Source organism: Onychostruthus taczanowskii, unplaced genomic scaffold (assembly GCF_017590055.1).
Source record: "Onychostruthus taczanowskii isolate IOZ18803 unplaced genomic scaffold, ASM1759005v1 scaffold54, whole genome shotgun sequence".
Lineage (NCBI taxonomy): Eukaryota > Metazoa > Chordata > Aves > Passeriformes > Passeridae > Onychostruthus > Onychostruthus taczanowskii.
The window spans coordinates 793,623-811,185 of NW_024503013.1; the positions used below are offsets into that span (position 1 = coordinate 793,623).

Consider the following 17,563-nt stretch of genomic DNA (forward strand, 5'->3'; position numbering starts at 1 on the left):
AAATCAGTTTAACATGTTTTGTCATATGAGTAATCTGTGGATTAGATCTGCTCCTAATACTCCATTTCTAAAACTGGATGCACTTTTGGAGAACAAGTTTGTTTATATTTTGTAGGGGATTTCTCAGAGGGAGCAGTGGCAGCATCTCTAGGTAGTGTCAACCAGGGCTCCACATCAAGAGCGAACATGTGCAATAGTGACCATGGGGATCAGTGCCTGGGGCTGGCATATCTGATTTGTCTGTGCCAAGGGATCACACTTCCTGCACTGGTCCTGACAGGATGTACTTGTGCTGTTCACCACCTCCCATAAATCAGGAGCTTTCTCACAGCTATTTCCAACAGAGTACCCTGCCCCTTCAACACCTCCTGAGACATTCTCAAAAGCAAAGCAGCTCCTGATACTTTACTTTTTCAATCTCTTCCGCTAAAAGCCAGCAAAGCAACTCATTAGAGGTTCCTTCTTTCTGCTTCCTCCTTTTGCTCCCTTCACCTAGTGAGGGCTAATTGGAGACCCATAAAATGAATCCAGGGAAATTCACCAGCTTCTCCCATATATCAGCCCTGCACTCCCAAATTGGGCATATTGTCTCATGCAGTGTTTTATTGTCCCCAAACCACATTATCAAGGAAGCAATCTCACAAAGGTTAATAGCACTACTTGGTTGTCTCTCCATCTGACATTCCTGCTCATGACTCTAAATCCAATCGTTTCACCATTCACTTCAGATGCCTCTGCTGCCGTTAATTGGGTGCTGCTTCCCACTGACTTCACACCCGGTTCTATAAATTGTAACTACTAGTTAGCTGATTGTCCCGGCTCTTAACTTTCATTTCACAACTGGGAAAAGTATGTGTGGGTTGATATACCTGTCTTTTCAACCCCACTCTTTGACATTTGCAGTCCAATTATCGGTCATCTTGGCCATCTGTTCGGTCCAACTGTCCTCCCGTTGGTATGCTGTGTGTCAACACCTACTCCATACACTGCCCTAATGGGAAAATAAACAGTAAATTATGAGCCTGTATAAATCCAATAAAGAGTGACTTTGACTCTGTAAACCATGGAAGTGAAACTGAGGTGTTTTATGTAGTTGCTGGTATCCCAGGCTGGAATTGCTACTCTGTATTTTTAGTGTCACAGCTTACTGGAGTCAGGCAAGATATCTGTCTATTGAGTGCCGTGGTGCCCATGCAGTACGAAAATGAACCTTGAGGGCTATGCATACTAAGATTTCTGTATTACATTCTTGAATCAACCGTTGTCATCAGTAGAAAGCGGTAAATTTATATTAATCATTCTTGATTAAATACTTCCTTTCCGCAGAAAAAAAGTATACTTCCTAAGTTCTACTCACATTTTACATTTTATTGACCCTTTGCACAGCAGTGAATGCCATCCTGTGGCTACAAAACTCAAATGCATGTTAAAGACTAATTCTGCAGAAGAATCAAAGTGCTAAGAATATTTTAAAAGTTGTGATCTTTGAAAATTCGTCCCACACTGCAGGAGTAGAATACCATCTTATTATTATTATTCCAACACATAAAGATCCCTTTCCAGGACTCCAGGCACTATGAAATTAATTAATTATAATAATATTAATTGATTAATTAATATTAATAACCTGAACATTTTAATGTGTTCCAAGTGTTACTCTGGGAAATTAAGGTTTTGGGACAGGATTTTTTCTTTTCAACACATTTGGGATATTAAAACTTGGGGACAGCTTTTCCTGTTGTATCGTTACCCCCAAATGACTTTGTTCCCATACACACACCTAGTTATTTATGTTGGCAGTATGGTCTTGACACATTCTGAAAATTTTTCATATACATCGCTGTTCACAGGATCACTGGCTATGTGTGTAACAGATTGAACCAACAGGGAAAAAAAGTCGTGCTGAAAAAAATAATTTCATGTGAAATTGCTGTTTCTGTAAAGCAAACAGAAAATCCCACATTAGCCTGGGCGCTGAGTAAGATTGTTGCCAGTCAATTATCAGGCGCACAGTGGTGATGCTGCAGTGGTGCACACCTTCCTTGCCCTTTAGCTGAAGGCTCACAGCTTTCGGGTACTCATACAACTGAAGCCCAGGGCTGGGCAAAAGCTCAATGAAAATTAAAACTACTGAAATTAGGTTGTTGAGCTCTGGCTGCCACCCTGTTCTCACGAAAGTCAACAGGAAAATTCCCATTGATTTCTGAGTCAGAGGGTTTCACAGCTGGCCAGTGCTTCCCTACCAAGAAGGTGTCTGTAATTATTTGGCTGCTTAGACAACATAGGAGTGGTTCATTAGGGTGATATTTGTCTTTACACTAGCTCTGTGTGTCTCCAGTTGTGCAGTATCTGTGTACCCCACCATCCACAGCATGGCTGGGGAGGCTGACACTATTCTCAGGTGTTTGTGGTGATTTTTAGAGATTCACCAGAGCTGAGAAAAGAGCTAAACTGACTTAGTGAAAAAGAGGATTACAGTGAACCTGTCCTTAAAGGTACGCTTGGCTTGCGTCAGTCTTGTCTAGTGAGAAAGAGCAAGGTTTGTACTGTGTCTGGTGAAACACAGAGTCCTGCTGCACCCTTCAGTGAAGGGCATGATAGCTCTCATTCTGTATCACCAGAACATTTACCTGAACTTCAGTTTCACATCTTTGTATTGGACGTAACATCTGAGCCCATTTTCCAGTTTGAGTTTTCCAAGCTGGGAAGACAATGTGGAAAAAGTAAAAAAGGTGATCAGTCCAAGAATATGAGTTTTATTTCCAAATTGGAATCTTCATTTTTTCCCCCGTGCTGATTGATTCTCAACCAGATTGTAAGATTGACCCCATGCCAATATAAATTAGCTAGTAGATATTTACAGGACATATAAAATCAAAGACAAGTAGAGGTTGAGATAATAAGGCTTGTCTGTGTTGCCTGTTAGATGAAAGTGTGATTAAATATGGCCCAGTTAATGCCTTTTATCTATCCAAAATTGATTTGTAACAGAAAGTTGTGAAGTAGGCATCAAGAAGTCAAGTAGAACTTTTTATAACTAAAATCAAAGCGTCTATTGATGTGATTTACTTTAACCTGGTCTGACAAAAACAGGATGATATTGTGATTAAAAAATCTGCCTTGGGAAGAACCCCAACAACGAGGCTTCTTATTCATGCTTATCTCCTTCACCTTATTTTAATTACTTTTCATACTGATTTTCTGAGAATTTTTATAGTATTTTGTAAGATATTTTAGGATGTAATCCTCATCTGACTCCAAAAATTACTTTATTCAAATATGCATGAATAATCGCTATGATATTGTCCTCTAATTTGATTAAAATTTTACTTTGCTCATCCTTGATATCCAAAGAAATTACTGTCAAATAACTTGAATATCACAAAAAAATAATATCTTCTTTTTTTTTTTCCTTTTTTATTAATGAAAACAGTCACTGCAATCTTCCTGGGTGACTATTCACTAAACGCAGATAAATTTCTGAGGCCTAAGCCATACATTTTTTGCTTTTTGCAATTTAAAATATCTCTAAAGGATATTAAAAAATTGGGAAAAGCCTTTATAGCTTAAAAGTCTGATTTATATATTTTATATCCAGCTACAAAATCAATTTTTTATTTATCAGTTTTCTAATGGGTAAGCTTTATTTTTAACATAAAACTGTGGAAGTTTCATTTTTTACTGAGAAAAAACTCAATTGCATTTAAATTTCAGAGGCTACTCATCACTCTGTTAGCTGTAAAACTGTCTTTGAAACTTTCTACCTGTGAGTATGGATGGAGAGCACTCATTTCTTGCATATTGTGGTAAAACAGTGTACGATGAAAATTGGGTATTTTCAGCATTACTGATGGGACACGAAGGCGTTTACGTTAATATTAATGGTTCTGGCTTTGCCTGCTTTGGTATTGATCAAAGGCTTGTTGGTAAGTGATGAGTTCAAAGACAGAGATTTTTTTGGGGAGGGGACTTTGAGGGGTGGACTCTAAGTTTCTGTCTGTAGTAGAATTAATCACTAACATTGTAGTTGTACAATGCATGTTCCTTCAGTGACCAAACATCTTCATGAACTTGCCCCAGCCCGGCTCAGGGAGCTGGCATGCCTCTCCTCCTTTTGCTCTCTCATTGCCACTGCCCACTGCTGTCTGCCTTTTGGGGGGATTTGTTTTCTTTTGGCAGTTCATTTTAAACCCTGGTTATTTCAAGCCCTGTTCGTAGCACAGATGCACAAACAGTTTATTGGTGGGTGGAGGTGGCTGCAAGTGGATGATAGGGGAAGAACGTCTGGAGGAGGAGCTGGAGATGGGGCTGGATGCATCTTAATCTGATTTTCGGCCAGAGACAAGGTGGTGTCATCCCCTGTTAGCACAGCCAAGTGTTGCTGAGGGAAAAAAAAAAGAAACTGCCATTCTTTTGGAAAGCCCTGGTTCTGCTTTATATAGAAGCATAGAATTTGAAGTGTTCCTATAAAGTAAGTAAATAGTATATGCAGTATATGCAGTGTTCCTATAAAGCAGATAAATCTAAAGAACTACAGTGTGTATCTTTCATCTCATTGCTGACCAAATAAACATTTTACCTCCTCAGGAACAGCAATATTGTTTTGAAACTGACCATCACAGAGCCTCACCTGAGGATATTTCATCCAACATCAGAGGGCAGTGGATGTCAGCATGACAAAAATTGCTTAGAAGTAGGTTTTTATATTATAGTTTAGGACACAAGACGATTTTTCCCTTTGAAGACTGAAAGTCTCAGTTGAAGTTATTGCTTTGTTGTAACAGAAGCTTCTGCCGCAATATTTTTAAGGGTGTACAGAGCAAGCTCTTTCACACTATGCCTTTTCCTAGAGGACCTTCAGCAGCTTGTACCACATTAGCATGAGGCAGTGCTGCTGACTTAGTCCCAGACAGATGGAGGGCTATTGCCCCAGACCTGCTCTGCATCCAAGAGTTTCTGCTGAAGGAGCTGGGAGTTAATTCCTTGTCAGTTGTGATATCTGGGGACCTGTGCTACGAACTGGCACGGCTGCACACCCAAACAAGGATGTAAAGTAAATGCTGTCGATTAGTTAACTCCATGGTGACTAGTACTATAACTTGATTAAATTTTGGCAATAAATCAGCACATATTTTTTGAGCAGGGCATGTCTGTTGATAGTTAAAGCATAATATAAATTATTAAGAGTAGAAAAATATCTTGGAAGCATGGATACCATATTCTGTCTTTATTAATAGCCAGAATGTTTTTCTTATATGATTACACATATTGACTGGTCTAGTATGAAAAAATGGAAGTTTGGAGATGTGTAACAATCTGCATTTTGGGGAAACTGAAGAAGGTGTTTGGTTCCTCCTTATCGTGAAGATGAGAATCAAGTAACTTTTGTGGATAGAAAATGAAGAGTAATTGAATCTTTGAGAAAATAGCAGTGTGGTGAGCTTACAAGTTGATGCACACTCTTTTGAAACACAAAAAGAGAGCTACCGTATTTCCTGAGTGCTAAGATAAGATTTTTTGAGAAGGGCATTATCTGTAGAGGAAGATCTGATAGAGGGGAACTTATCAATATTTAATCACAGGTGTTTCTTTTCACAAAAAAAGCAAAATCCACAAATGGCTGAAGTAGATATTGAGGTATGAATCAGATTAAAATTGACATAGAGAGTACAACTAACATTAAACTGCATGCATATCTTGATTTGCAAACTTTATGTTATTTAAATCCTGTTGAAGTGAAATATTCTCACATTTGACTATTCATTTTCTGTTCACAAAACTCTCAGATTTTAATCTTCACTTTCAGCAGGAGCTAAACACCTTCTTCAAAGTTTACTGTGAAGATCAATAGGCAACTTTTATCTTCGTTCTCATTTAAGGGCTATGATGGTAGTTATACTTCTGTTTAGTGATAGGTTGTTTCTAAAGAGGTTTCATATGCCTTAAAAATAATTTTTAAGCAATTGCATATCATACTTTATCTTGTTCGTAAGGTGCCAGTCTGAAGGTGGGTAAATATCCTTTGCCAGGCACTATCAGGGGACAGTTTGGAGTAAATTCTTCTGCTTTTCAAGTCTTTCTTCATTATATATTTAGCAAGACTCATGTAGCTTCATGAGCAAAGAGAGGAAGCTCATAATGTACTCAAAAGACCTTTACAATTGTTATTTGGAGGCTGAAGTTAATGTTCTTACATTGATCATCTCAAATTTTCCAATCTTCTTTTCGCAAACTTTGCAAACTCCTCAACATGGGATATGGGCTATGATACATGCAGTTTCGAGGTTCTGTTATCACCTAGAAGGTCAGAAAAAGTCCTGCTTGAGCAATGCTTTTCCTTACCAGAGGATTTCTGCTGAATCTTATGTGACTGTATGCTACAGTTAGACAGTAGAGGTAAAGCTTTTCTGTATTCAATTCCACTGGTGGAAGTAAGAGGCACTTCTGGATTTCTTGACTGCCTTAGAGTCACTTCTGGACAAAGTTTAATCTACATTTCATCAAATGCAAATTATATGAGCTTGACATTCCTAAGGATTATAGTTTTCTTTTTACTCAGGGAAAGGAAGGAGAAGGTGTTTTCTGAGGCTGCCTGAAGGAGTTTCCTTTAACATGTGACAGGCTGCTCTGTTTGCTGGGAATCTAATGGAGTAATGGTTGGTTCTGCACTTAGCATCTATTGATTGAAGAACACTGTAAATAAAGTCTGATGCACAAAGGTCATCAGTATCTCCAAACTCTAATGAACTTTAAAAGCAGTGCTGGTGGAAAACTGCTATTTTTCTTTTAGAGGGTCACTGTCAAGAGCTATGCAGATTCTTCCTTTTATTGCTACTAAATCTGAAATATAAGTCTTTAGTTTCTTTACAGAGACTTGTTTACTGTTTCTGTTTCCAAAAACCTTGTAGAATAAAATGTGACACAGGATAAATGTAATAGAAGTAGTAGTAGTGGTTTTGGACTTTTAAATCATGCATTCTTATACTGCATTCTGCCAGATCCTTTGGTTACCATCTACTGGTCTCAGCATTCTGAGTCTGACAAAAGATTTGAAGCCTCTAAGGCTTTCTTCAGTGCACTCTTCTAATATTTAGGTTTGCAAATACTACAGGGAGCATTCAACTCCAAATGAAAAAGCCTGCCTTCCTTCCTTTCTTCCTGTCTTTTGGCAATACAGCACTGAAATTACCTGATGTCATCGTTAATTCTCAAATGGTTTAACAGACCATTATGCGTCGTTTTCTAGCTTGAGTGTGGCTGGAAGCCATTGACATTCCTAATCAAACACCTAGACTGTTTATGTCAGTAATAACCTCTATTTAAAATGTACTCTAAATTATTTATTCTCATACCTGGCAGAGTGAATGTATTTTTTTTTTATTTTTTTTTTTTACAAACAAAGAATTCCCAGATTATCGCATTGTAAAGGAAATAAGGAAAGATGGATCGTATTGATATGATTGGAACTCTTTTGGACAAGAAGTATGATTTGTCTTTTGGGACAGCACCACATCCTATTGGAATAAGAGAAATAAGCACTTACCCATTTCTTTCTCACAGTTGCTAGATAAAGGATTGGAAAGATAAGGTATCTAGTTCGCTACAACTAACTGAGTATTCATTCTGAAGAAAAAAGAAAAAATAAGTACATTAATTTTTCTCTCGTATTCTGTATGTCTTTGAGCTACACTGCCTTCACTTTGTAGCAATAATCTGACATGTAGTTCAGTAACAGCATGCATTTCAGAAAAATATTTCCTTGTAAGAATTGAGCCACGAGTTTAGTCTCTCTCTGAAGTTGGCAGAGATAGTAATTCAGTGCATTTGACTTTAAAGTTGTATTCATCCCTCGATGAGCTCCTTTACAATCTTTCACTTCTCCTACTCGGGCTGAGTTCCAGAGATTTACAATAGGCATTGCAGCTCGTTTACACGTTGGCAGAAGAAACAAACCCATTAGTCACTAACAGCAGGGGTATGCCTTAACTCTCCCCGCTCCCTTTGATCATTTTTCTGCCTTCAGTAGCTCAACCAGATTCTCTTTTCTAAGGTTTTCTGAAGCAAAATTAGCATTTCTTGTTGGGGGAAGGGAGAGACTTTTACCTGAAAACCTCGTTGTGCACACTACTTTGATGAGGCACAAGCATCTCAGCTCACTTTATTTTGCATTAAGCAGTTATCACACTAAAAAAATAAACAAGGAAATATGGAATCTTCAGCTTTTTGCAATGCTAATGACGGTGATGTGACAGTTCCTCATAATTTATATATTGGGTAGGTTAAGTACTTCTTCCTGCCACTGAATGATATGGAAGAAGATACTTGTTCTTCTCAAGGCTTGATGACTCACATTAAACACCTGCTAATTGTCTTGTACTTGTTGAAGTAACATCCCTGCTAGCTACTCTCTCCAGCTGAGTTAATAATTACCTTGGAAGTCATGAGTTTTTGTTAATGAGATTCAATACAGTATTCTTAATTCAGGAGGGTGGTCCTCACAGTTGTATCTGTATTCTGAAAGATTCAAGAACTACACCTTCTCCAATAAGTGTCACAGTCTGACTCATAGGAGGAGTGACTATCTCAAGGCAAAATTCCTTTTGTGATCATTGCTGAGGTCTGCTAGGCTGCATTAGGCTGGATTATGAGGCCATACTTCCACAGTAGATGTTTCCTCCATGCCTTCTCCATAGTCAGAAAAAGAAGAAATTCTCACATCTGACATTCCAGCTGTGGGATGTTAACAGTCACTGTCAGTCTTTATTTTCACTGAGAAGGTCCACTTCTATGGAAATCCCTTTGTAGTTGTTCTGTTGACATGAACATAAACATGAATATCTCTCAGTCCTGTAGGGAAGGGAGTGTTAATGTCTATAGACATTAACATGCTGAAGTAGATCCTGCAGAAGTGGAAATTGTTTTGCTTGGAGAGAAAGTTCTGTTATTATACTGAATTTGTCATATGTTGCAGAAGGAGATATTCTAATGAATTTTTCTCAAAAAATGCATATCTGATAGAAGTAGAGGGAATTTGAGGAGGCCTTGTCCTAGTCCATCCTGCTAAAGGAAACATTGTAAGGGAGGTGTGACTTTAAGGGAGGTGTTACTTTAGCAAAGAAATTCCCAGGTAACCAGTATCTGTATGTGTATTGACAGACATATTTTGGTTAAGTCATAAGCATTAAAGCCAATGGATAGATACAGATTCCTGGAGGAAAATGCTCATTTTGTGGAGAAAACTGTAGTGGAACTGATTTTGAGAAAACAGCAGAGATGCTTAGGATTTCACCATGAAAATATATAATAGTTTATATTATTTTTGTTGTCTGTTGCATTCAGGCCCTATTAAATATGTAATCACATTCCTTATAAGACATTCCACCCTCACTGAATGGACCAACCCTTTGTCTGATTAGTCAGGGAGTCCAAATTCAGCTGCTTTCATGGCTGTATCCCAGCTTTGGGAGGTTGTTTAGGTTTTAGTCTCTGTTTAGGCTGTCCTGACACAGTATGAGCAGCAATATCTGACCAGTGCAGCAGAGGGGACAGGCACTGTCCTGGTCCATCTCAGCTGCATAAGGTCAAGCAGCAGCTTGTCTGCAGCAGTTGGATCTGGACACCAGACTCATCACACAGGCAGAAGAAGGTGTTCACCACATGCTGACCAAGCAGCTGTTCCTCATCTCCTCTGGGAAAGCCATGATTTTGTCCTTACCCTTTTCCCATACTGATTACTGTGAGTCACCTCTTGTTGGATTTTCAATGGCACATCGTGACAAGGGTGTATTGAGACAGTCTGTCTCAGACTGACAGATGAATGACAGATGTCATTCAGATGTTATTCATCTGCATTACCTTTTGTCTCTGTGTTCTTTTTCCTACCATGCTACCTGTAGGTTTATAAACAAAAGAACCTCACTGGTCCTGAATTACAGCTTCTCTCCTGCAAGCTCTCCTGTGCCTTGCACATCTGCCTTTTGCATTTCCAGAGATACGAGCTGTGAATTAGCTTTGTCCTATGAACATCCTAACCTCCCTCCCCTCCCTGGTTACTTTTTACTGTACTTTCCAGCTGTTTAAGGGTTTAGCTAAGAACTGTGGTAATGTTTAGATTGAAATTGCCTTGGTTAGAGGCGCCCCTGTGTGCTGGTGTGATACCGTGTCATGATGGAAATGGTACTTGCAGAGTGATGTGCTGAAGGACTCTCTTCTTCTCCCTGTTTTTGTCTGGGAACAATTCTGAACTGGCAGCAGTTTCTTGGTTTGTTTTAATGTCTTGTTAACTCATGGTGGGTTTTTTTCTGTATGAAGAGGAAATTTTTGCAGCTCTTTTACCTTGTTTATGGCTGGAAAAGGGCTCAGCCAGGGTGCAGATTTACAGTTGGGGAAATAATTACATCACTGGTGTGAGGGAGGCTTAATTAATTTACATGCTTGCAAAGAGAGAGCTCCTGTGTCTGGCACTCAGAGCTTTTTGAGTGCAGCTGCATCCTGAAATTTTGAAAAGTTTTGAGTGTCTCACAAAGAAAAAAGGCTTAGCTGGTACCTAACACTTCCCTCTCCAGGGATGTAAAGTTTTAGCCCAAGTAGAATTTACTAAATTCAGGCCATTGTTCGTTATTTTTTATTAATTAATTGTCATTTTGTATTATTGCCATTACTCTTTCCTGTTAGCTGTCAGCAAATATTTTCAGTGCAACATTTCTGTTATCAAATAGATTCCCCCCAAGTTTGGGCTTACAAAACAAACAAATGCAAGCAAATATTTGCTGCCATAACACCATGCTAGTCAGGATTTCAGCAGTAAAGTGACAAACTGTGAGAATGTACTGGTAAGACAGAAGGATGCTTCACTTCTTTTTTGACTTAGGGTAGGGTTTTTTCATCATAGTTGCTTGACTGTTTATACCACTGTGGTTTTCATAGATTTATTGACATAGTTGGTTGTAAACCCTTTATCTCACTCACACACCTTTTTTGTTGATTACCGCTAGCACGTTGAAGAAAATGCCTTTAAGGAAAAAAAAAAAAAAAAAAAAAAAGTTGTATTTGTTCAGAGAACAAGAGTTTCCAGAATCTCGCTAGTATTTTTAATGCAAAAACATTACTCCCTAAAAAAGCATTTTGTTGATATTTTTTGAGTTTGGGTTAGTGTGTCTCTGATTGTTTCCATGCAATACAGCCTGTACTGCCTGTCGTCAATGGTCATTTTATCTCTGGAGGAACGCAAAAATCAAGTTTTCCTTTGTTAACTTGTGGTCTTGCCTAGAGCTTGGCCAGTTGCAACAGAGTAGAGCAGAAATAGAGGGGATCATCAGTGAAGTGGAGAGGCTGAGGTCCCTGGGGGCGTGGCTCTCACTGTGTGGAAAGGCAGATTCACAGCTGTGTGTACAGCCTTTCAGCACTAGAAATGCTGTTTTGGAAAGTGTTGGTAGTGGGAACTGGATGGCTCAGCACACTGGTAATGGTGTGGGTCTTCTTCCCACACCCCTGTGCTGGTGACTGGCAGATGTCACGTTGCAGGATGGGTCTGATCCCCATCCAGCACTCTGCAAACAGCTGTGCCCATCACAGCAGTGGTGATCCCAACAATTGCTAATTGCCAAAGTGACTCAGCACTCGGGAAACTCTACTCCAGTCTTGGGAGAAAGAGGCCTGAGACTGGTATGTGTTGTAGGGAGGATGGGTTCCATTCTCCAAGTGGGTTCTGGGCTGTTTTGGGGAATTTACATTGCCACTGTATGTTGCCATGCTCCTCACTTTTCTGTAAATGAGCTGTTTCAGTCCCTGAGGCTGTCAGTCTGCTCCCTTCCACTGCATCAGTTTCAAAACACATAGTTAAATACAGGAAAGGGACAATGTCTTTTACCTTTCTCATAGAAAACACGGTTTTTCTGCTGATCTCAGTGTTAAACTGGGGTTACTCTAAATTTAGACTTTACACAAAGATGGGAAAATGCCAAGGGGTATTATTCCCAGAAAATTTTGCTTTGCCTGACAACTGGACATCAGGACTATAGTATTTGCAATGGAACAGAGGAACTTTTAAGGAAAAATAAAACATCAAAAAGTTACCAGCAAACCAATCGATGTGCAGTGATCAGTATGAGCAGAGAAGGATATGTAATATCTTGGCTCACTATCATCAGAAATTGCTACTGTGGGATTTGGGATGTTACCATATGTAGCTGAAAATGAAATTTGAACTTCTTTCATGCAAACAAAAATAACTTTCTGCCTTATTTCTTTCTCATTAATACTGCAATCGAAATATTGAGGGAGAAGTTTGAAACATATTGATTTCATTTTGAAGGCATATTACTAAATCTCTTGAGGGTTTGTTGATCTTGAATCATTTCATTTTCATAGTGTTTCAGATTGAAAATTATTAGTAATTCTGTTTAAGTTGCAACTAAATTACTAATTAACTTTCATCTCAAAGATTTTATTTCTTACATATTTCTGGCAGCACAGTGCACTCTCTATACAATGCAGCAGAAATTTTTTGTTACCTGCCTCTCTGTGCTCCTTATAATCTTATAAAGCAGGTTTGGAATTAATGAGCTGTCACATCTTGGGTAATGAATGAAAAGAGCTGACAGAAATCCTTTTGTTGATTAAGAATTTCCAAATAATTAATGGGGAAAAAATGACAGAGGTTCTTTTAGGGTTTAAGAAGAAATGCATCTTTCAAATTCTTTCCATGGCAGAAGAAACTTTAAAATATGTATGCCAGAAATGAAGGGATCCCTGATTAATCAGTTTATTCCAGTTCTCTCTTCTGAGATAAACTTGCAGAATTTGAGATAAAAGGATTTAATGTTTTGAGAAATAGCTTCCTAGTCTGCAGGTTCCTTATTCCACGTTCATCTCAGAAGTAAAAAATCTGGATTCCTGGATTTGCCATTTTGGACAAATTGAGTTAAGCACTGAGCATGTTTATAGTAATTATGTATTGTGTACACAGACAATGTTGTAAACTTCAGGTTAGCTTTGGGGAAGGCAAGGCATTTCCTTATGTTTTATGTTTTTCTCCAATTTCTGGAGTTCCGCTGTGGCTGTTGAGAATAACTGGCACTGCTGTTTTTCAGGTAACCGTCTCAGATGGGGGCACATCCCCCAAGCAATCCTCCGTTTGGGTGGTGGTGCAGGTTCTGGATGAGAATGACAACAAACCGCAGTTTCCAGAGAAAGTCTATCAGATCAAGCTGCCGGAGAGGGACCGTAAGAAAAGAGGGGAGCCCATCTACAGAGCTTTTGCTTTTGACAAAGACGAAGGCCCTAATGCAGAGATCTCGTACAGCATTGTGGATGGGAATGATGATGGGAAGTTTTTCATTGATCCCAAAACAGGGATGGTTTCTTCCAGAAAGCAGTTCACAGCAGGGAGTTATGACATCTTAACGGTAAGCACTCTTTCCTTGACACACAAACTCATGATTTGACTGACTTCTGTTTTCCTTTTTTTTAAGAAATAGGCCCTCCTGTATAAAGAGGACTATATAACTGTGTTCATGCCCTGTATGTAAGACCTAAATTAAGAAATTTCGCATTCATACACAAAACTAGTGCCAAAAAAACTGAGTGTGAGAGATCATTCATGCTATTGCAGGTCATGAAATATTCTTAGAGTGTGAAGTCAGCCTGTAAATTGTTAGCATGAGCCATTCCCTTGAATATGCAGAAATGAAGACCAAGTACTTGTCTGCTCCCAAAGTTGTATCATGTTGGCCTGGGCAGATAGAGCTACAAATGGGTACTTAATTTTGGTGTGGACACAATTGTTTGCCCTTACAGAGAGCACCTACTGTCCCAGTTAGGTGGCTGCATCTAAGAGAGGAGGAGTACTGTGAACTCTGTTTTGTGGAAGCAATTTCAGTTAAAAGAAAACTGAGTCAAAATTCTTCTTTCAGAACTCTAACCGTACAGTGAAAATGAAGGAAGGGGGAATAAAATATGATTGAGTTGATATAAAGCCATATAAGACTGGAATGTGCACTCTTCATGTGCAGGTATAAGCCAACAAGTTGTAGTTGAGGAGCTGAAATAAAAATGTCAGAGGTCCATGGTCTGACATCTGGAAGTGATGTATCTTACTGTGGGTTACCTTCATAATGTTGGAAAATTAATAAATAACAAAACGTTGAGAAATACCTAGGAATCAGTAGAGCAGCCTTTGAGTGAGTGAGTGCTTTTACCTCTGGCGAACTCAAAGTCATGTTTGAGATCTGAGCCTTCTTGTAATGCAACAACTGAAGATTTTCTAACTAGAAACTGCTCATCACACCCTCAGTATCTTTTCACAAAGGACCTGCCTGCTTGGAATGGAGAGTGATGAATGTTAGTATCAAACACACTTAACACATTTCCAGAGGAAGAAGTAGGGCATGATATCTCAGAAAAATAAAGTATTTCCCATTTTTAAAAGATATTTTAATGGCATATTTATACCAGTGGACCTATATAGCCAGAAACATTACCTTTTTAAAAAGAAAGGTTAACATTTTGTTGACATTAATGTTATCCACCAAAGCACCCATTATGTAACCTGTATTCAGAATTTTCTTAAGCTCAGTGTTTGTTGCTGCTCATCTTGTCTTTGCTATGCTAAATCCATAAAGCATGTCACACAAAGTTCAAGCCTATCCATCTTTCTAGAAGACTTTATAATAAAAAGAAATAGCACCAAGCAAAGCAATTTTTAATGAACTTGACAGAGAGGAGAAAGAAAACATGACAATATTTCGAATTATATTTTTTATGGAGAATGAGGAAAATGACCTGAAACTTATTTAATTCAATTAAAGATCCTGAGGAAGGCAATATAGGGAATACTTATCTGCAACACAGATGCCACTTGAAAGCAGTCAAACATGCTCTGGGTGAGCATGTTTTGCAAATGCATGGTGTTACAAAGGGTCATTACAAAGCTTCCAGCTTTGCTGCAAGAGGGAGCTGGGTGCAAGATAAAATCAGAGCAAAGCTGGTTCTGGAGAGGAGGATCTGTGTGGGGAGTGTTCGAATTGCATCTGCAGGCGGCCTCACACCAGCATTTCTTAAACAAAACATTTCAGTTTAAAATCACCTTTTTCAGTGAAAAGTCAAAGCATTATGCAAAAGAAAATAAATTAGTGAGAATTGAGAAGTAAGGAATTGTCTTTTTTTTTTTTGGTGGGATTTTACATAAAAGGTTACAAAGGCCATTTTCCAAGCAGTCATCGCACTACACTAGCATTAGTTCTGAACTGCCAAGCTGGGATGCTCAGCCTCTTTTCTTTGTGCCTGCCAGATAAAAGCAGTGGACAATGGCCGGCCCCAAAAATCTTCCACTGCCCGTCTCCATATTGAGTGGATAAAAAAGCCTGCGCCCTCGCCCGTGCCCCTGACTTTCGACGAGCCCTTTTACAACTTCACCGTCATGGAGAGCGATAAAGTGACCGAGATTGTCGGGGTGGTCTCTGTGCAGCCCTCTAACATCCCCCTCTGGTTCGATATCGTCGGTAAGTTGGGAGCCAGCGGTGCCAGGAGGACGCCCCAGAAGCAAAGCACTTGGCTGTGCGGTTTTGAGAGCAAGAAAACTAACCATGAATTGTCTCCCCACCTCCCTCCCCACCCCCCCCAGTAGTAATAATAATAATAATAATAATCCTGCTTTTGTTATGACTCTTTAGCTAAGCTTTAAAAAGAGCACTGTATGGCTGAATTGATTTTTTTTTTGTACTATGTTATTTACTGCAATCTTAATGTTGTCTGTCATTTGAATTCTATTGTCATACTTTGCTAATCTCATTTCTAAATGTATTTATGGTACTTAGACTTGCTGTCCCTCATTTCTCTCTTTCTTCACCTTTTTTTCTGCATTCTGTTCTTTTTTTTCTGCTTCCGACTGCCCTGCTTCAAGGTGGCAAGCATGCTCGAGAGATGTTCTATATTCTACAGACAGCTTGTGGGCAGAACTGTTCAACAGAAGGTACCCTTAGTGCAAACACATTTGCTAAAATACAACTATCCAGGCTGCCTTTTATTTTTTGCAAGTTTTTTTGAGACAATTTATATTACATCTTTCATAAGTGCCTGTGACAGGATGCGATGCGACACATGGATGTGCTGCATTTCTTTCTATGACAGCTTTAACCGTATTTGTGTCCAATTATTATCATTTTATTCACGGATTTTCCACAGTTTATCACAAATAATTAATTCAAACTTTTCACAGTCCAGTGCCATCCATTTAACTGTGAAACAGAATGGGATGCCTCAACATATGGGTTACAAATGGAGACACCAAAAGTTTGTCTTGAATGCAAGCTGAAACAGAGAAATGTGTTTTGATGTGAGATTTCAACCACAAAATTGCCTTACATAAAATTGCTTATAAAAATAGGGCTGGAAAAGCATCCTTAGTAAAAAGGAGGAGAAACCATAGAAGTCTTAAAATTGCAGGGAAATGCCATTAGCAGCCAAAATGACAGGGAGCAAAGGGTCTCACTTGGTTGAAGTAGAGAAATGGGAGTCATTGTTCCTAAGCATTTCTTTCCCACTTCTGCTGCTGATTCAGTTAATGTCATTTAAAATAACTCATTTAACATCTCAAAAGTGAGAATTTCCCCTGGAAAATTATTGTGCTTCTTAATATTTGCAGATGCTTGTATGTAGTGTTTGCATACCTTTGGATGCAAAACAGTTCGTCTGCACAAAGTGTAATTATTTAAATGAAGGGTTATAAAGCAAATGCTATATGAAAGATTAGAGAAACAAAAAGCCTTTGCCATGGACTTAGCAGAAAGTGTGAATCAGCAGTCTTTATTTACAGGGATTGAGCCTGGCTCCCATTTCAGTATAGTTATTTGCAGATGGATTTAGCCAACAGGAAGGACAGGGACCACAGGAGAAAGGGTCTGTCAGAGTGGTTTTCATCCACCTTTCATTGCCAATTTGTGCAGATGAAAGACAGAAGCAGCACCGCTTCCTCTCTGAATTTGTACCACAGTTTCTGACGTGCCAATCTTATTAAAATTAAACCCAAACCTGCTACCATGTTCTGGGGTTCCTGCTAGTCCCTGGGGGAGGACAGCATATGTTTTCTACAGTTTTCCTGCCATTTCCTTGGTTGCTTCAGTATGCTACATGCAGTTTATAAGCTAATGATTACATTTCTATTCCCTTCTTCACTGAACCTTTCCTCCCAAGACAAATCCATCTTTTTTGATGTTATTGACAGTTTTTTCGTATTTGAACTTTTTGCTGGACTTGTTCTGGTCATTTTCATGGCAGCTTGACCAACTCTCATTAAAATGCTGCCCTGAGGGGAAGCCCTTGCTCTTCCACTATATTCTTTTTCATTAAGAGCCACTTTCAATCAAGCAATGCCTTATACTGATATTTGATTTTCTGCCTACCAAACACAGATGATAGGGAGAACATTAGTAATTTTTAACCTCTGTCATTTAGCGTGGCCTTTATGCCTAAACTAGTTCAAATGTTTTAGAAAATTTTCCCTATTTAAACAATTCTAATGGTTTCCCTACAGGCTGTAGCTTCTGAAGCTGCAAGATGCTGCATC

The 17,563-nt window shown here is 38.9% G+C and overlaps 1 protein-coding gene across 2 annotated transcripts in view; it reads left to right on the plus strand.

The window, feature by feature from the left end:
* Positions 1–17,563, plus strand: part of FAT3 (FAT atypical cadherin 3) — a 331,475-nt gene that overhangs the window by 213,872 nt on the left and 100,040 nt on the right. The window contains exons 5-7 of one of the 2 annotated variants that reach the window (XM_041417035.1): positions 13,092–13,406; positions 15,290–15,500; positions 15,902–15,970. In XM_041417035.1, coding sequence (XP_041272969.1) covers positions 13,092–13,406; positions 15,290–15,500; positions 15,902–15,970 — 595 coding nt within the window. The remainder of the gene's footprint in view (positions 1–13,091; positions 13,407–15,289; positions 15,501–15,901; positions 15,971–17,563) is intronic. The other variant, XM_041417036.1, reaches the window with a different exon arrangement.